Source organism: Haliotis cracherodii, unplaced genomic scaffold (genome assembly GCF_022045235.1).
Source record: "Haliotis cracherodii isolate W230 unplaced genomic scaffold, xgHalCrac1.p SCAF_24, whole genome shotgun sequence".
NCBI lineage: Eukaryota > Metazoa > Mollusca > Gastropoda > Lepetellida > Haliotidae > Haliotis > Haliotis cracherodii.
This window is the reverse complement of record NW_027266280.1, coordinates 993781-1014902: the sequence shown is the minus strand read 5'-3', so window position 1 is coordinate 1014902 and position 21122 is coordinate 993781. Positions and strand designations below refer to the sequence as shown.

The 21122-nt window shown below is 41.2% G+C and overlaps 1 protein-coding gene across 1 annotated transcript; it reads left to right on the top strand.

The window, feature by feature from the left end:
• Positions 1–11088: 11088 nt before the first annotated feature.
• On the top strand, positions 11089–19937 carry LOC139472331 (sulfotransferase 1B1-like). The gene is made up of 7 exons (XM_071254784.1): positions 11089–11120; positions 12373–12433; positions 13932–14127; positions 16923–17279; positions 17717–17820; positions 18661–18838; positions 19276–19937. Exons 3-7 carry the CDS (start codon positions 13953–13955, stop codon positions 19386–19388), a joined length of 927 nt encoding a protein of 308 aa, XP_071110885.1. The 5' UTR covers positions 11089–11120; positions 12373–12433; positions 13932–13952; the 3' UTR covers positions 19389–19937.
• The last annotated feature ends 1185 nt before the right edge of the window (positions 19938–21122 follow it).

Sequence of the window (21122 nt, the reverse complement as noted above, 5' to 3'; positions counted from 1 at the left end):
GCCCCCGGTTGGGGCAGTCTACGGTCACCTTTTCGCGAACACCTGGTGTCATAAAGACTTGATAGTGCTTCATAACCACATGCTCATGATATGGTCGGTGGCGTACAATCGACTGTTTTTTGGCCAAGGTTTCTATTGGACATGGAAAAAGTTTTGTCGCTTTTATTTTCTTATTTGGTTTTGTGGATATATTCATGGAGTCGTTCTTAACATCCAAAATGTGTTTTTCAGTTACAAAGTCATTCGGTTGTAAGTCTTTAGGGCGTCTCCCGATCGTTCTGAGATATATTGTAGTACATCTATATGTGGCCCGTTAAGATCCGAGGTAGAATATGTCTTCATCATCCCATGCTTGTCGTAAGAGGCAACTAACGAGATCGGGTGGACAGGCTTGCTGACTTGGTTGATGCATGTCATTGTATCCCAACTGCGTTGATCCATGCTCATGATGTCAATCACTGGATCGTCTGGTCTAGACTTGATTATTAACAGACCGCCGTCATACAGCTGGAATATTGCTGAGTGAGGCGTAAACCAACAAAACATTTATATGTCTGTTTGACCTTTTTCTATAAAGTAACGCTACAGCACACTGTGTGTGAGGGTTTTGACTCATCAACCACGACGGATTTAAACAATTTGCTGATTTCACTAACTTTGTCGTTTTGAAGGCTCTCGGGAGTTGGGGATTAGACCCTTTAAATATACACTATCACCATTTGTTATTCTTACTGTATATCTGGCTGCATCCAGTTATCTGTATGCCACTTGTAATCTATCACCTGTTGTTGTCAATGTTAATCTGCTGCTTATCACAACATATCATGCATGTATACCTCTCATCACATGGTTGTTGTCACTTAAGCTTGACCATATAACTAGACTCCGCACGGGTCACACAAACCTAAACAGTCATAAGCACAAACTTAAACAGCATCGTCCAGGCCACTGCCCTCACTGTCCTATAATGGAGGACATTAACCACGTCATTTTCCAACGTCAGCACTACACCATACCCCGCTACAAACTCTTAAGTGAAATAGGCACAAACATCGCCACAATTCAGCAACTCCTCACTAATTCCTCCAACTATTACCGCCTAGGTAATTGCTTAATCAAAACCAATTTAAACGGCAGGAACTGAATGCCCTACCCATAAAAAAGAACAAGAAAAAGCAACTCGAAAATCACACTATCACATCAATTCCGTCAGCTAGTTTTTAGGCCCCTATTCCAAAATAACCCTACTACTCTCGAATAATCACTTATTTCCCTTTTACGCCCGTCATGGGGAAATGATTTTGGGAACACATTTGCAAATTTACCGGAAGCGCTCGTTCAATCTCCTATATCATCATCATCATCATCATCATCATCATCATCATCAGGGGGCACGGGTGGCCCAGTCGTCTAAGGCGCCGCGATTCGCTGTGCAGAGTTGCGTCCCTTGGGCACGCCAGAAACCTATGATTGTGGGTTCGAATCCCGGTTCGCCCCGATTATGTTTCTAGGTTTGTCAGCACCATACCCGTGCTCGTGGGTTTCACCGAAGTGGTAAACGTCCGAGACCTGCATCACTTCGGGCTTTCCTCCCACATTAAGCTGACACACCGCGATATAACTGGAATACTGGCACTGATCTAACGCAATTCCCCGGGACTGGTTGTTGCCTTTGTTATTGTTTTTTCCCAGTGAGTACCCGGATGTATAGCAGAAATCTAGAGACCTCTGCTGCGCCATTCGTAAGCGCATTAGTCACTTTTATGGGTAGTAATAAGGGCGTATGGTCACATTGATCAACAAAATGAAATACAGTTTTCGAGATAATAAGGAAATGTAGGTATCTTTGTGGGTAGCATCGGTAATGGTGACGAAGTTTTAATAAGTCACTTGCTTGGCAATTTTGCGATTTTCGTTTACACTATTTTGACTTGTAACACAAAGTAAATATTTCTCCTGAGCATTGCTTTTTTATAGTGTGTATATTTTTTTATTGTCAAAATGTGTAACATTTCCAATTTTATTTAACGTCTAAATATTCAGTTATTTTACAAAGTGACTGAAAAACATTTCCATCTGTTTTTTTATAATAACGAACTCCAAACATTTGGATGTTTAATATCATCACCAAGAGACTGAAAATGTTACGTTGAAAAGTACATTTCTATGTTGTTTGGCTTCTAGTCCTACATAATAATTTGTTGTGATGTTTGTATGCCCTTTTGATCGTCTTAATCAATCTGGACAGATTTTTTTAGTCAAAAACACATTTTATAAATTGCCTAAGAGAATCACATTTTACAAATTGACGGTAATATATACACGCTTACAAAGGAAAAGACCTGTGAAAACAACGTCTATCGCGCATTGAAGAATTTCCCAATCAAGACGTAGAGAAACAAGAACGAATCGGTTCAAAAGAAGAAAAACAAAATGCAAATACTATAATTTCAACCTACCAAATTTATGTGTATAAATTTTAGGCAGCTTCCTTGTTCGAGGAATGTATCCGTGAATATCCACAAAAAGGAACAATATCCCACTCGTCTGCAGCTGTACAAAGAAACTTATTCAATGACACGTGTCTCTGTAACAATCAAATATTTTAAAAGATATACATGTATATAGTTTCGGGATATTATAACCCGTGTTCGTTTCTCAACTGATCACTTGGATTGTTTCAGGCGTTTCACATAGGTGTCAAGTCTCAAGTGTCGCATGAGAAAGCCCACGTGACAACTATTTTCATAACGTCCACGGTTCCTAAAAAATCCATTGAGTGATAGATAACAATGATCAATCAATCAACGTATTATCAGTTAACCCTTTGAACAAAGTATGTTGTTTTTGCACCGGCACTTCACGCCATGATATGAGTGTATTCCCTTTGTTTTAATAAACCTAGACATGTAAACACTCACGTTTGACATATCAACTGTGCAAGATAACAGTGATTAATCAATCAACGTATTTTCTGTTAATCCTTTGATGACTAGGAACGATCCGTTGATTTACAAAAACTGTAAATCAACTGATCATTCACCTGTTGCTGGTCTGCCACGTGCATATTACATAACACACATTTAACCTCACTTCAAACCTGGACTTAGATTGAATAATTACCCCAGACACAATAAATGCCAAATGGGAACCTTTGTCAGGTAATCTAAGTGGTGCTACCACTAATTGTACCTGTAATAAATTCATTAACTGAGCATCAAGTGAATGACGACAAATACACAAGTGTAGGGATATACGAGAAAACGTGGATGATAACAAAGGAGTAGTAATCGTATTATAGACGCAATCAGAAATCCGAAAATGCTTTGACTGCATGGATACTTTTTTTAGTATTAAACTATAACCATCTGGGTTATTTCCAAATGACGACATCCGATGAGCTCCGCCGTTCTTTTTGTCTGTTTGTTTAGGCTGAAGAAATTAATTAACATGCGCCCTTTGTCGAAATCTTTATAGATCACAGTTAACCAATCAGTGTTTATGCAAAAATGCGTAAAACAAATATTGCCTCCAGCCTCCAAGTTTATTTAGCTGTCCTTGCAGACGGTAGCCCAGTCTCTGGTCACGCTCAGTTGCTTTACGTATCATCCGGGTACTCACGGGGGGAAAAACAATAACAAAGGCAACAACCAGTCCGGGGAATTGCGTTAGATCAGTGCCCCTTTAAACCAAACTCACTCACTCACTCATCATCATCGTCAAGCTTGCTGATAACGGTGTATGAATCTACGTCGAAACGTCGCTATATGCAATAAACCAGAAGCTGTTATCCATTAAGATATACGGTTTTCTTGCATACCTTTAACTCCTACTGTTTCCACTGTTCATTGCCATTTTACTAAAGATAACTATAACGCACAGGATATATTTATAACCGGCAATTTCAGAGGCGTAGAATGTCATAAGTGTCAAGTCCATATGCCAAAACTTATCTGATGTGCTTGTAATAGATCTATAGCATCTCTCGGAAATGATTTACGGACGTCCTTGTGTGAAGTGTACCTTTGTTGAGTCTCAAGCCACTCTTGTACCGTACTTGTGTCAGGGTTATTGCCTTTTGTTACACGCTTTATGGCAATAATAAGTGGTTTATTACTTTTTGTCGTATGTTCTGTGGGAGTCACAAGTGGTTTCACAAAGCCATGTCTAGTAATGTTATATTTATTACTTTTTGGCACGCGCTTTATGGCAATCATACATTGTTTTTTAGAGAGCCATGACTTGCAGTATTAGGTTCAGCCCACACACCAATGAGATGTTTCATGAAAACTTTACCGATAGCAATCTATGGTGTATAAGAAATGTTTAGACAAACATAAAAAACAAAAACGATTTATGAAATTTATTTATTGCCAATCGAAAACATAATTCACGTAATTTTTGGAACACACTTAACAAGAATAAGAGTAAGGTGAATAACACTGAGTCTGATATTGATATTTTTTATGAACACCATAGAGATATAAATACTAATCTTGGTGCTTGTGCAATCTATTATTACAGTTGATAATTTTACTGTATGCCGAAGATACAGTCATATTTAGTAGATGCCTCGCCTATAACAGAAAACTCTCGACGCGTTTAGAATATAGTGCACAGAATGGAAATGATATATGTTAACATGTCAAAGACAAAGGTTATGACATTTGGCAGTGACTCTGCTAAACGAAGTAAACTCCAGTTCATGTTTGGTGGAAAGCACCCCGAGATCGTAGTTATGTCTACATGAAAACAGCGTTCCATAGATATCGAAGGGTGATAAGCGCAGTTAAATCTATTGCCTTTAATGCCAAGAAAGCTTTGTTCTGTCACCTGAAGAGGAATATTTATTTACCCCTCGAGTACCTCATCTAGACTTTTGATTCTATGGTATCACCTATCTTGTTATATGCTTCAGAATATGAAAATCTACAAATTATTGAGCGAGTTTATTTATATTTTTTAACATTTGCTACTGGATTAAGAGCATCAACTCCAAATTTTATGGTGTATGAAGAATTTGTCAGACAACCTCCACACATTCGAGGGGCGTTCAATAAGGTTTGCAACTTCAATATAAGACCAAGTAGCAGAATATCTTTTGTACTTTTATTTTTCAATATAATCTCCATTCACTTCAAAACACTTGTTCCATTTCCCATTCAAGCTTTTAATACCACTTTTATAGAAATCCGCAGATCGGCCCTCTAACCACACCTCTGTGGCAGCCTTCAAGTCCTCGTCATCCTGGAAGCGTCTTCCACGGATTCACGGATTTCATTTGCCGGAACAGGAAATAGTCACTGGGGGCTAGGTCTGGGCTGTACAGTTAAACCATCCACCCTACACCCCAGACTTAGCCCCTATTCAGGCATAATATCGCAACACCTACGTGTGATAAGAAACTTTCATGATCGTCACAATGGTAATAACCCTCCCCTCCTTTCAGCTGAAATGTCGTCATCGTCATTTGCATAATTTGCATAATGCATTCTTTAAGTGCGAACACGAGGAAATCTAACGTTGCCAATCTGGAAGTCCAATAGGTTTGAAGTCACAGTCAAACATTGCAGCCATGGCTGCCGACTTATGCAAAGGTGCATTGTCCTGGGGAAGCAACCCGTCTTTAGTGAGTTTTCCACAATGATTAGCCTTGATATTCTCAATGGGTTGCCTTAGCAGATTGGCATACAATTGACCATTGATGGGCTGACGTGTCGGGAGGTGGTCCATCAGTGCGATTCCTTTGGGACTCCAGAAAACCTGTCCAGTTGATGGAACAGACATTGCCTTTCACGTGGACGTTTCCACGGCTTTGACAGATGTTTAGACTCTGGTTGATAGTGTTACAAATCGTTCAACATAATAAGCTGAGTGGTGGAGGATCTGTTTCACTCGATTGCATATGGGTGGCATTGGACCAATGCTGTTAACTTTAATATGCAACTTAACCCACAAGGCTACCCGACCGCCCCGTCAACGGACAAGATAGTTACTGGAATGGTATTGCTTTCCACAGTCCATACTTAAAGTGGATTGCCTGGTGAAGGACGTGGTCACCAGCACAGTCCCAGGAACTTGAATTCTCACAAGGAACAGAAACAGCGAGCAGTCAGAATAACAGACCAGGACAGCCTCAGGAACTTGAATACTCTCAAGGAACAGTAACAGCGAGCAGTCAGAATAACAGACCAGGACAGGTTATGCTTTGCCCGAGCATCAGCTGTTGGTCTTCTTTATGTTAGAAGACCTGTCCAAATTTCAGCGGGTTGACACTTTGACTGTGTCAGTGAATATACGGCACTAGAATAACAGCTGAACGTACACCTCAAGATATTTGCAATAAGCTTTTTCACAAGAGTAAAGTGGTGAACCTATCTAAGATCATTCACCTTTACCACAACAGCAGCCACTCTGATACCATAGCATCCATGTCTGTTTACAGAGTGTACAGTGAATATTGTAAAGATCGCGATAGGTTTCAATAATAAAGAAGACAACTGCTATCCCCGGGAAGTTAGACGTCATCAATGTCGGCGTCCTGGCTATGGTGGTAAAGGTAAGAAGGAAGGCATTCATATAATCCGGTGATTGACATCATGAACATCGATCCACGCAATTGGGATACAATGACATGGATCAGCCAAGTCAGCGAGCCTGACCACCCGATCCCGTTAATCGCCTTTTCCAGCAAGCATGGGTTGCTTTAGACCTATTCTACCATTACTGGTATTGTATGTGAGCAGTGATCAAAAGTAAATTATGTATCTGATGCCCCCCACCCCTCCCTCCACAAACATGACAGCATGCCAATGACATGACACATTCATGTCAATGACATGACACATTCACAAACGAACGAACGGCTGGCAAATGGGCATAAATTACATGACAGGTCCAAATATATAAATTATATAAATCAATTTTGATAAAACAAAACATGCCCGTTATTGTGTTTTAATACCTCGCACTTACTCCATTTCACATTTCACAATCATGATTTGTGTAAGTTTTTAACCTTTAGGAAACACAACTGTCATGTCTGGTAATATACATATTAAAGTTGTTTTGTATAAGAATGTCTGTGTCGTGTAGCCATGCTGGTTAGCTCATTGTTTGTTGTTTAACGCCAGTTCCCCAGCTGTATCACGGCGGTATCTGTGCTGATAGCAGCACATGTCGGGGGAGCTGGATTAAACACGCCATGTTGATGGAAGACTTGGCAGTGAGTCGTCATAATGTGGCAGATGGTAAAGAAAACAACCTTCGCAACCTCCGTAGAGAACAAAGTAAAAAACACCGCATTTGTTTTCACTGGAGTAATTATTGATGTAGTATATGTTGTCGTACCGCAGTCACTGTCACCCTCCGTTGTATACGACTAAAGCTAAAGAATACCCGATATTTCATACAACTGTAGTCAATCTGTGTACAGGCAACTGTACGATATCACATTTAATATAAGCGTCAGGAGAAGAACCAGTGTCTGTTATCCGACGACAAAGATTCCATTGGGTGTAAAAGGACAATAGCGGTGGCAATTATACGAATAGATCACTGAAAGACAGCACGTGTTTTTAGCCTGACATCGCATAGCAGTACTCCCGCTGTACAACGGCGACATGTGAACGAACCAGACAGTACTGATTCTGGTGAAACTCAGAACTATATGTTAATTTTGAATTACTTCTGCTGTGTATAAGTGCCGAGATTCTGATGCTTACACGCAAAGAAAAAAAACAATGAAAGGGTTTTCTCGACATGTCTTGATATAGTCTTGGAACTGTCGTCATAACATTTAACTGTCTATATTGTTTGTTGGAAATAACAGATTAGGCTTTTGTGTGAAAAAAAATCCTAACTGCATAAAGTTTTCTCGAAGTTGGCGGGGGATATAGAAATGGGTTCCGCCCGTGTGTGCGTGCGTGTGTTCGTGCGTGTGTGTGTGCATGTGTGCGTGTGTGCGTCCCGAAATCGTTTCCGGAGCGTAACTCAAAAACCGTTAAATAATTTCTTACAAAACTTTGCATGTTTACCAGACACATACTGAGCTGGTGCCTTTTGCTATTTAAGCGTTTTATAAATGTTTATTTTAGAATTTCCATTGCAGCTATTTTGACATGGCCTAAGAGAAATGTTGTGTCAGTTACCTGGTTTGGGACCATAACGTGTTAAAATGGCGGGGGATATAGATGACTTCGTCGACTATACGCTTGTTTCTCTCGTCTTAACGTGGCCTCGGAACTGTCGTAAGTATATAAATGCATGTAGTTGACGGGTTGATTCAGGATATTACGTCTCAATATTCATGACGTCAATCACTGGATTGTCTGGCCCAGACTCGATTATTTACAGACCGCCGTCATATAGCTGGAATATTGCTCAGTGCGGGTTAAACAACAAAACAACAACAACAACTTGTCAAACATTACCTGGCATTTATAAGTATGGATATATTTTCTAAAATGAATACCGGAATGCGAGTACCTAAACACCTTGACAGTGTTTACAACATACTCTGTTGTCATATTTCATGGTAGTATTTATGTCAAACATTCTGGACGAATAATTGCTTTAGCGTTTCTATTGGTAAAACCATCAAGAAATAACAGCCGAGATTCTGAACACAGGAACTGAAAGAAACCCCTCTGTTGTCCATCTGTTTACATGACGAAATCCACGGTGGTTTAACCTGATAACACACCTCCACACAAATGACATAACTTGCGTTCACAGGCACCTCGTGGTAAAACTTTCCGTAGCTATACCGGTGTTAAAGGTCCAGGCTTCCAGATGGGCAGTGTCTCGAGCGGTAGTGACCTCGAACTCTGTAGACACTGTATATCATTGAAAATCAGTGTGGTCAATTGTCTGGTTGGGAGAGATAAGTGTATTTCAGTGACACTGTAAGGCCACGGGCCCATGGCACATAATGTTAATATACACATAATGTAGTAGCAATCATTAAAGGGGCGAACCATTGACTGTACAGTAAACTACGTTTGTAACGAACACGCTTATAACGAACTGACCCATGTAACGAACATATTTTAAGTCCCGATCATTTGTGTATATATGCTGTATGTATGCTTATAACGAACTACGGTTATAACGATATAAAATTAGTGGTCCCCTCGAATTCGTTATAACCGTAGTTTACTGCAGTCTCATTTACTTGCAGATATCCGTTTATTTCAAGTATTCACGCACTGAACACACAATGCCATTTATGTCATATTTACGTACTGTAATAATGACTTTGCAAACAACACTATAGTACGTGTTTCCCTACAGAAGCAGAAACTGGTGGTCAAAAGAAAGTATACCTAGTTTGTAAATGAAAATCGAAGGAACAATTGTTAAATTTGATTATGTTTATTTATCCATCACTCATTCCAATAGTTTGTAAAAAGAAATCTGCGGCCGGGTAATTGTGTGTAAATATATGGGTTAAATGAAATCTGGTTTAGGAATGAATTTGAAAAGTTGTAAATTTGTGCCATTTAATGTGAATTTTACGTGAATTTATTTTTCTAATTTTTGAAAGTTTAAAATCAAATTACAGTAAAACAATAAAACCACGTAGGCGAATTCTTAGAGTGCTGACGAAGCTCCGGTATACTCCATGTTTTGGAAATAATGTTACTAACTTCAGATATGTTCAGTTGATGATTGAACATATGATACCATCACCCGAGAGGTGTAGTTTCTTTTGTTCCTCACTTTAAGAGGGAAAAAGTGCAAGACACTGTATCTGTATTATGTAGTATGTGTGTGTGTGTGTGTGTGTGTGTGTGTGTGTGTGTGTGTGTGTGTGCGTGCGTGTTTATGTAAACATCTTAAATGAATACGCACGTAAACATGGACCGTAAACAATGTCTGCTACTGTTCCTTTTTTGTTTTCGTAATGGTTTTGCACAAGCAATTAATCTAAATATGATATGTTTCACGTGTTGTACTAAATAGATAGTATTAATAAATGCAACAAAACCGCTTTGTCCATTGTAATAGTTTCCGACTATATCAGGAGCACGAGTTAATGAATCACAATCAAATAGTGATGACAAGAGGTGTTCGGGAAAAGATGAGCGTCCGCCACAAACACATGCAAAGGCAAGTCAATTGTTCACCTAAACAAAGCACGGGAACATATGGTACAAGACAAAATTAGGTGCATCGGACATCTTTGTAGTCACCGACGCCTCAGATGTGGCAATGTCCTCCACATGTCGACCATAAAAGTTTTGAAAGCTTTAATAAGGCCTTGAAAAGTGTAACCTTGATCAGTCAACCTTTGAGCAAGAGTTGTATGAAGCACTTTCAGATCTTCACAGAAAGAGCATGCTCTGCTGTACCTCAAAAGTCACCACGCGTATGGATATTTTTTTTCACTCTGAATCTTCACGCGTTGATATGAATATGAAACAGTTGAGGCGGTTGTTTTCACTGTTCTCTTTTATTTCTAGCTCAGGTGGGTAAATCTGTGGAAGGGACTTAGCTATTTAACCATTATTGAACGACATCAGATCATCGATATACTTGAAGTTTAAGTTAACCGTCTTGGCCAAATCCCATTGTTTTCTTTCCAATCAAAGCAGCAATTCTGACTCGTATAACAAATAACAGAACAACTACATAAGGTATCGTGACGTCACATATTCCATCTGAAACATACATATGACCATACATTAAAAGTAAATAAACAAACAAACAAACAACATTATCAGATAATAATAAACAGGTTCCCTTTAGGTTGCGAATCTCCAGTGTATACAATCCAGGTGATCCTTCCCGTCCCTTCCTATAATACTGCCAAATAAGGACGATATGAATATGGTATGGAATATTTGTTCTCAATACAACAACACGGTGGAATTTTCCTCGTTTAAAATAGACGCTTGGACCTCTCCAAGGGTCAGCGTCTCTCTGAAACGTGTGTTCGTGTTCCAGTTTATCGTCTCCAGATAAGATCACGTGGAATAGACCATACCCTTGAGTCGGCAAATCTGATTGGATGCTGTTGACCTCGGCTTTGGAGGTCGATAGTATAAAGCCAGTCAGAACCCTCGTTTCATCACTCTCCCGGGTCGACGCCTTACGGTTACCAGCTACGTCCACAGGTATGTCGGCTTGTGTTTTTAACACTGACGTTATTGGCAGTTTGTTGTGAAAGGTCTATCTACCTTTGTCGGTTCGGAATTTGTTTCTGTTATGAGACTGTTGTCAACAAATGCTTTGTTTAATTAATGAGTAAGTTGTTTTTAACGCCGCTTTAAACAGTATTCCAGTTATATCCCAGCGTGGCACTTACTGAGGTAGGAAAGCCCGAAGTGATGCAGGTCTCAGATGTTTACCACTTTGGTGAAACCGACAAGCACGAGTATGGTGCTAACAAACCTAGAAACATAATCGGGGCGAACCGGTATTCGAACCCGCAATCATAGGTTTCTGGCTTGCCCAAGGGACGCAACTCTGTCCCCCGCTTGATTAATGTATTCATGCATATTGCACCTTGTTGAATCATTATCATCCCTGAGATCCCCATCCCCTGCTGGCTGTCCCGACTTCAACTCGGGTTGTGCACTCGCTGATTCAGAAGACGGCTTGGGTCTGCTGGGTATTGCAACCACCTTTCTGAAGCTAACTGATGTTGCTGACCTCTACAAAAACCCAATTTCATGACAATAATTGACTAATCTTTGACTAACAAACGCAAATTGATTTCCGAATAATTTGCCGTCACCTACCGTTTGTGTCTTATTTTAAGCGCACCACCCTCAGCGCCTGTTCCAAAGGTTAACCCAGTGTTTCCATAGTGTTAACCAAGTGTTTCCATAGTGTTAACCCAGTATTTCCATAGTGTTAACCCAGTGTTTCCATAGTGTTAACCCAGTGTTTCCATAGTGTTAACCAAGTGTTTCCATAGTGTTAACCCAGTATTTCCATAGTGTTAACCCAGTATTTCCATAGTGTTAACCCAGTGTTTCCATAGTGTTAACCAAGTGTTTCCATAGTGTTAACCCAGTGTTTCCATAGTGTTAATCCAGTGTTTCCATCGTGTTAACCAAGTGTTTCCATAGTGTTAACCCAGTGTTTACATTGTGTTACTACGTTCCTGGACATGCTGGCGACTACTGACACCGAGTGCACAGCGCGAACTACTGGTGGAGAGATTTTCACCACCTTCACCCTCTGTTGAAATTTACATAAATAATAAATTCGCTTCAACATCACGTCAGGCTCGGACGTGTAGCGTATGCTGTAGTCTGTATTGCGTGCATACTGATTTTTCACATTGAATATTTAACTCATCCATTGGAGTGAAACATCAGTTTCTGTGGCTGATAATCTATTTTCATTGTTTCGTTTTAGGACTACGATTAATGACAACGTTTGAAACCGTTGCATAGGATTCTTCATTTCATTTGTCAAGGTAGGCCAGAATGAGTGAGTGGGTGCGTGATTGAGTGCGTGAGGGAGGGAGGGAGGGAGGGAGGGAAGTGGGTTTCACGTCTATATTTCTGGTAAATGAGGGTGTGTCAGTTGAACGTGGGAGGTAAACCCGAAATGGGACAGTGGGTAGATTTCCATCTTCTTGAGCATGGAGTGAGTGGGTGAGTTGGGTTTAACGCCGCTTTTAACAGTATTCCAGTTATATCGCGGCGTGTCAGCTTAATTTGGGAGGAAAGTCCGAAGTGATGCAGGTCTCAGACGTTTACCACTTCGGTGAAACCCACGAGCACGGGCATGGTGCTGACAAACCTAGAAACAAAATCGGGGCGAACCGGGATTCGAACCCACAATCATAGGTTCTGGCTTGCCCAAGGGACAAACACATTATCAGGGCCAACCCATGTCCAGTCGCCCCGAATCTGGACTGCAAAATGCGGCGTCCTACGTCACTGGGTCGTCCGGTTAACTGAACATAGATTCAGTGACATACACTGGGGCGATCTTAGACCATGGGGTGAGTGAATGAGTACGGTTTTCGTCACTTTTAGCAATATTCCAGCAATGTCACAGCCGGGGACACCAGAGGTGGTATTCACACATTGTACCCATGTGGGGAATCGAACCCGGATCTTTGGTATGACGGGCCAACACTTTAACCACTTGACAATACATAGAGAAAGAGTCAATTTTAACCCCTATACATGTACCTCTGATCGTTGATGCTCGTTAATGTCTATTGAGGAAGTTTGGAGGTATATTTCGGAACCGTCTCACCCAGGACGGATGTTTGTTGTTGACACTGCAGTGAGAAATATTCAGCTGTTTTGCGGAGGCTTGTACAAGATCGATTCTTGATCAGACAAACCACCTGCCTCTCACAACAATCATAATGTATACATTTTGTTTTTGTTTATGAAATCATGAAACCGTAATCAGTGATGTTATGATATATGTTGTAACTATCCAGAGAGGGTTTATTGTGGTTTGATACCTCTGATTGACCAATCAAAATCGAGTATTTTCCTAATTCATGGTAGAATAGTTATTTACTACCATTTCAATTGCTTTGTCTTCTTGCATGGTCAGGCTCTCTGACTTGGTTGATGCATCTCATCGCATGCCAATTGCGTAGATCAATGCTCATGACGTCAATCACTGGATTGTCTAGTTCAAATTATTTACAGACCGCCGTCATATAGCTGGAATATTGCTATTGCGGCGTTAAACAACTTACCAACCCACCAATCTTCTTGCATCATATGATGTGACCGAGTACTTACGACCATCTGGAAAGACATACAGTGTTTTTGTACTACCTTGTCAACAGGTGCCTGTGGTATCTTATACATGTCAATTAGGTCAATGTCCTGTGTAATTTATGTACATGGACGAGCGGTTGTATGTAATCCTTTCCCAGCTGTATATCTGTGGTATTTATCTCTACAGGAATGTTACCAGCAGTACCTGTTTGTTTCTAGTTTTCAAGCCAAGGCTACAGAATGTCTCTAGTAACACTTCAGGACAAGGAAGGCCACAGCATGAAGGTGTTGTCGTCGAACGGACACCTCTTCCACTCCGTCGCCCTTCCTATCTCGTATGACGAACACCTCGAGAACGTCAGTGACCTCGAAGTCCGACATGACGACGTCTTGTTCTGTGCTTACCCGAAATCAGGTAAATAGAACACTCGCTTAACCAGTCTCTCGGTATTCCGATGCTTTGTCTCCATCAACTTCTATAATGCAGCGCCCGTTTGGAACCAGTACATTAATCCGATACAATATCTACTCCCACTTTTGTTGAAATACGACCCCCTTTTATACCGGCCATGCTCTAATCTGACACTCTAGTCTGTCTGCACTGGCATTGTCCCTCAATCGACCTCTACGCGCGCCACATTCTATGTACCGGTATTTTTCCAAGCCGATATTATCTCAACGCCGCCTTATCGAGGTCCGGGTTGCATGTATACCGGGCACTCTGAAATCTAACACCCTCTCCATACCGGACGCTCCAGAGTCTACATAGGCAGCTGTGTCTTGTCATTTTATTGAATCATTTAATATAACACCAATCATGTTTTTCATAATGAGCTTTAATAATTCACTCATATCTATACTCTATCTATACTTATACTATATTTATACTCTATACTCTATCTACACCCAATAAATACTCTGTCTATACTCTTTCTATACTCTATCTATACTATATTTATACTGTATACTCTATCTTCACCCAATAAATACTCTATCTATACTCTTTCTATACTCTATCTATACTATATTTATACTCTATACTCTATCTTCACCCAATAAATACTCTATCTATACTCTTTCTATACTCTATCTATACTATATTTATACTCTATACTCTATCTTCACCCAATAAATACTCTATCTATACTCTTTCTATACTCTATCTATACTATATTTATACTCTATACTCTATCTTCACCCAATAAATACTCTATCTATACTCTTTCTATACTCTATCTAGAGTATTCCGCTTACTAATAGCTATAAAAAAACACTTTCAATTTCATTCTATAATTCCGACTACATCATAAGCATGTGTTAAGATATTACAACATGAATGGACATTAATCTACTGGTCCTCATCTCTGATACGTGTACCGACCTTCTCCAGTGAAGCAGAGCCATGAATGCTAGCTTTGGAAGTAGGCCAACACGCTCACTGTCCACAGCTCACTTCAAGAAACGCCTTGTTCTCCACTGCTGGCGACTTCAGTCGACCCACTGTTCTCGGGGTCATCAGCCTCGATCTGGAACACACGTGTTTTAATGGCGGTGTACTTTTTACCTTATCTAATCCTCCTGTTCAGAGACCGCCTCTGTGGTCTGGTGGTAGAGCGTCCTCCCGGAGACCGTCTCCGTGGTCTAGTGGTACAGCGTTCGCCTGAGAGCGCCTATAACATAAATCTACTCACAGCAGAGGACAAGTAATTCATTGTAACCACGTGAGGACGAGAACCAATCCACGGCGAAATGATCCATTGCTCTAACCACTAGGCTTCCCTTCCGATCCAGTAAGTAGGAACTGATTGTATTGGAGTGTATTCTGTAAACTAAGAGAGCACTGTATTGAGAGCAGTGTATCCATGACAACTGCCACTACGTGGTGGGCTCGATCGGGTAGCCTAGTGGTTAAAGCGTTCGGTCGTCACGCCGAAGATCCGGGTTCGATTCCCGACATGGGTACAATGTGTGAAGCCCATATCTGGTTCCCCCGCCGTGATATTGCTGGAATATTGCTAAGGCGGCATTAAACCATACTCACTCTACTACGTGTTGGTTCTGTTTATTTCAGCGTTACAGTTAAACCCATGTGCTCAAAGCATGCTTTCAAATGGAAATGAGCCCGTGTTTGAAAACATGACTTGCACAATCTTGAGATTAGTTAGTTGAGATTGTGCGAGCTGAGGGCAAAGGTGTGGAACAAAGGAGAACCCAGTTCTCACACACGGACCATGGGTATGTCCCACACACGGACCATGGGTATGTCCCATACACGGACCATGGGTATGTCTCACACACGGACCATGGGTATGTCCCACACACGGACCATGGGTATGTCCCACACACGGACCATGGGTATGTCCCATACACGGACCATGGGTATGTCCCACACACGGACCATGGGTATGTCCCATACACGGAACATGGGTATGTCCCACACACGGACCATGGGTATGTCCCACACACGGACCATGGGTATGTCCCATACACGGAACATGGGTATGTCCCATACACGGAACATGGGTATGTCCCATACACGGAACATGGGTATGTCCCATACACGGAACATGGGTATGTCCCAGTGACACGGGATGGTCAGGTTTGGAATTGTGACTGTCCTGTTTCGCATTCTCGCATTGATTTACTTGTATGTTATACATACTGTTCATCGTTTGATAGGGATACGGAAATAGAGAACACATATTAAAGTACTTAGAGTATCCCTATGAAAAGTTGACCAGTATATTATGACGCTGCCTGAACGACGTTTGCTCTTGTGCGATTCTGTAGGTAATTCTGCAGGTTAAAATTTTGAAAGTCAAACTGGATTGTAAATTAATTCATTAATTGTACATACAAAATTCAAATACATTCAAGAGTGGAATCATAGCATGTAGATGTCGCCAACAGAATCGCATCTATGGGAGGTCCTTCTCACAGCGCTACTGATGTAGTTCCTTGGCATGTGTTGCACTGTCGCATTGTCGCATTGCCAATGTACATTTCTCGCATTGCCAATGTCGCATTGTCGCATTATCGCATTGCCAATGTGGCATTATCGCATTGCAAATGTCGCATTGTCGCATTATCGCATTGCCAATGTCTCTTTGTCGCATTATCGCATTGTCATTGTCGCATTGTCGCATTGCCAATGTCACATTCAACCCCGTGGGTGTAGCACTCGATCTGACCCCCAGTTATCTCCCACAGGAACTCACTGGTTGTGGGAAGTGACGAACATGGTGATGAACGGACGCGCTGAGTACAGCAAGGACAGGAACGACGTCGGAATGTTGGACTTCATCCACCGCGACAACATCGACGGCCTCTCATCTCCACGTATCCTCAACACCCACTTCCGCCCCTGCCATCTTCCCGAGCAGGTGGTGGACAAGAAGCCCAAGGTGATCCTCGTCGTCAGGCACCCCAAGGACATCGCCGTCTCCTACTACAACATGGTGACAGGGAAGAAGGACGCCGCCAACAACACCGTGGACAAACTCAAGCCCCAGGACAGCTACGAGGGGAAATGGAAACACTTTCTCGACATGTTCCTAGAAGGCAAAGGTGAGAATCAAACTCTTCTCTTCTCCTCTCCTGTCGCTGTAAACTATCTCTCCTTCCTCTCTCTATTTTAGTCGTATCCTCTCACATCACCATCTTCTCCACCCCACCCCATACCTATCTTTTTTCTTCCTCTTCTTCTTCCCCTCCTTTTCTTCTTCTTCCTCCTCTTCTTCCTTTCCCTCGCTTCCCTTTCTCCCAACCTCCCCCGGATTTCACCCCAACTCTCCACCCCCTTCACACCACACCGCCCCCCACCCCCTCAGGTTGCAAAATCCAATACCAATGAAGGAAACATGCTACAGTGATTGTTTCTTTGAATGACAAGAGTTGCCTCCCCTCCCACCACTCTAATTGGATGAATTATTATCCAATCAAATCTTATTCTAATCCAAACGGAACAGACAGGAGTTAACCCCTCATCCAACTGCTTGTTATAGTGCCCTACGGATCCTGGTTTGACTACATCGAGTCCTGGGACACAATCATGAGGGAAAACCCCGACCTGCCCGTGCACATTGTGAAGTTCGAGGACATGAAAAAGGTGAGCTACGCCACTAAAGTGTACACACTTAATTGTTGTTTTACCCCTTTCCACTTTCACGATGAAATATGGATAGTCAACTGCTGTTCTTTGAGAGACATTTAGAAGTTGAAGTACTAAGTAAGGATTAGATATATGGATGAACAACTTCTTTATTACAATTAGGAGCGACGTCTCAGTGTAGGTTCTAACACCGTTATTAAGCAAGTGAAGATAATTTGCTTGATGACGGTGTTAGAATCCTACCTACACCTAAATGTCGCTCCTAATTGTAATAAAGAAGTTGTTCATCCATATATCTCATCCTTACTTATCAACTCGACATGATGTCGTAACAGAAAACATTGTTACCATTCACGTCACACAAACACATGATGTCATCAAATGGAGAACTTCCGCCGGCAAACATGAACGAATAAATAGTTACTACTACCCAAGACATGCCACCGGGGTATAACTCGATGCTATAGTTCCTTGGTGTTGATCCTAACGCCGTTGAAAGTCTGTAAGTATATCCGTTAGGCCAGGCAAAGCGCTAAAGTCGCTTTGTGAAACCGGGCCCTCATCATGGTATTCAAGAAATATTTTTTTATTCAATAAAGTATATGATGCTACAGATTACATTGAGTAACATGACATGATATATACTTATTTGGTGCAGGTTACATACCTATACAGCAGACAGCAAGTTTTAGTTGGCTTCTGGTGTACAACAATGTTAACAAGTGGCGAATTCAAGAAATAACTATTAATACTTTCATAAATGAATCATGGTAGTCTAAACACCACTACAAGTAATACCATGGTTCTTGTGATGATTAAGGCGGCTTTTGTTTATAGGACCCCGCGGAGCAGGTGAAGAAACTGGCCTCCTTCCTGGGGTCGGACATAGGTCCCCAGACCTGTGAGGAGATCGCCGACGCCTGCAGTTTCCACAAGCTTAAGAAGGCGTGTCACGGCACCAAGGACATGTTGTGCGCCATCAGCTGGAAGGCCGGCGGAGGACTCTTCAGGAAAGGTGAGTTACAGTGTCTGGAGCATCGTCACGACATTCAGGTTTTGCATCACATGTTGCTTTATTTCAGGCACAAGTAGGGGTTTCATCAAGTTCATGCGTGGAGTCCATGAATTGGCCTCATTTCACGTGGCCTCATTTCATGAGTTGACTGACCCGTGAAGATCCGTGGTAGAATAGGTCTTCAGCAACCCATGCTTGCCGCAAGAGGCGACTATGCTTGTCGTAAAAGGCGACTAACGGGATCTGGTGGTCAGGCTTGCTGACTTGGTTGATGCATGTCATCATATCCCAATTGGCGACTATGGCGCAATGGGCCAGACAACCAACCCACAGATTGAAAACATTAGCAGCAATTCACAATGTCTCATGTAACTGTGGAGACAAACCCTGTTTTTTATGAAGTTAATTGATAATATCGATTTTCAAACTTATTTCAGGGAAAGTTGGAGAATGGAAGAATTGGTTTGACGACGCTCAGAATGACCAGTTCGATCGAGTTTACAACAAGAAGCTATCTCAGTTATCCTACCTAAACAGATACCAGATGTAATCCAGCCTCCCCATCTTATCTCATCACCTTCTTTATCGTCTTCACGGAAACGCGCATTTCCTGTCCACTCGTGTCATTCCGACACAAGCCGAGAAGTGACGGAAATCGGCGTTTGATGACGAGGGGAACCGGATATTTTACCACAAGGATCTGCTGACAATCGATCATTGATGCTGACACAACCATGATAATCCACTGGGAGAGGTGTGAATATTCAGTTATATCTGATTCCAAATTTGGTGATATTTCCAATACTCATTGAACTCTGTGGCTTCCTGTCTGAACTCCTTGAACTATCTTTCTTTGGCATCGTTCATGTTCATATTGTATATATCTGTTCGAGCCAAAGTTTTAGGTGTTTATTTGGTATTAAGTTTTAAAACTGTAAGACGGAAGATGATTTTCTTGAAGGAAGAAAGCGTTTCTGAATGTTGACAATGTACAAGTACCATGGCCGAAAATGTCCATGTTCTTTGTTTTTAGTGTAAATATTTCCTTGTTAATAATTATTCTTTTATAACTTTGTTTTGTTTGTAAATAAAACATACTTGGCTCTACTTCTGTCTCATGTTCAGTGTTGAATAGTTCACCTACTATGGCAACAAAGCCATATCGATGTCAACTTTAGTCTAATCTGCGTTCGTATACCAAACACACAAATACTTTCATATTTACAAAAACACAAAAATACTGAGCAGGCACAATGCGACGAAACAAAAAAGTACACACAAGCATCTCAACGAGTGACTTTGAGCAGTATTCTAGTTCTACCATGTGTCACAAGGTAGTCAAAGGCGACTATGCTTCTCGCAAGAGGCGATTAACGGGAAAGGGTGGTCAGGCTCGCTGTCTTGGTTGATGCATGTCATCGTATTCCAATCGCGCAGATCGATGCTCATGACATCAGTCACTGGATTGTCTGCTCCAGACTCGATTATTTATAGACCGCCTGCATAGAGCTGGAATATTTGCGGATTGCGGTATCAAACAAAACGCAAACACAGTTATACAGGCACTGTCTAAATGAAACGTACATCTGTCTTTATATTTCACTGCTGTGAAGATAACACTTTCACGGAACTATTGTCATACAAGAGTTACCTCCCCTCAAATTGTCTCCCTTGATCGTAAGTGTCTGGTGCGTACACAATCTGTTAACTTCCTTTTACGTCCGTTCCATATTGACAAGGCAAAATAATGACAGATGGTCATTTATAAAGGTAATATCGCTTCATGGCGTCTATTATTCTCTTGAAAATGTTACGTTGTGAACAGTAAATTTCTCACTTACCTCTTCAATCGACACCGTTCGTTTCGCAAAGCGACATTTTTATTACTTGACCATCTTGTATTCTTTCACCAGCGGTTTCGAAGTTTTCAAGAATATATTTTGTTAGAGTTGATCATGTATATAATCATATCTATATATATGATGCTGAATACTTGCGACCCTAAATACTTTTTTGCTACTTTTGTTTATATTTTTTTATGATTTTGCAAACACGAAACTACTTTTTTAGACGAAAATACAATGGCTGGTGACCGACCCTGCTTGTTAGGTAGGGAGAATTTACGTTTCACAGTTTTACATTTGTAATGAAATAACTTAATTTTCCAGTAGTCATCTACACAAAAAGTATGTAATAAATAGGATATTCCATGTGTCGAGTAAAATAATCATGTTTCTCTCATCGAGTGGCGGGGGAAAAGGAGAGAAGCACGTTATTTGTTATT

Bases quoted from the DNA above. Each gene is read 5' to 3' on its own strand.
- LOC139472331 (XM_071254784.1), top strand. From the start codon at position 13,953: ATGTCTCTAGTAACACTTCAGGACAAGGAAGGCCACAGCATGAAGGTG. The intron at 14,128-16,922 runs GTAAATAGAACA...TATCTCCCACAG, and splicing joins CTGTGCTTACCCGAAATCAG to GAACTCACTGGTTGTGGGAA. The intron at 18,839-19,275 runs GTGAGTTACAGT...AACTTATTTCAG, and splicing joins CGGAGGACTCTTCAGGAAAG to GGAAAGTTGGAGAATGGAAG.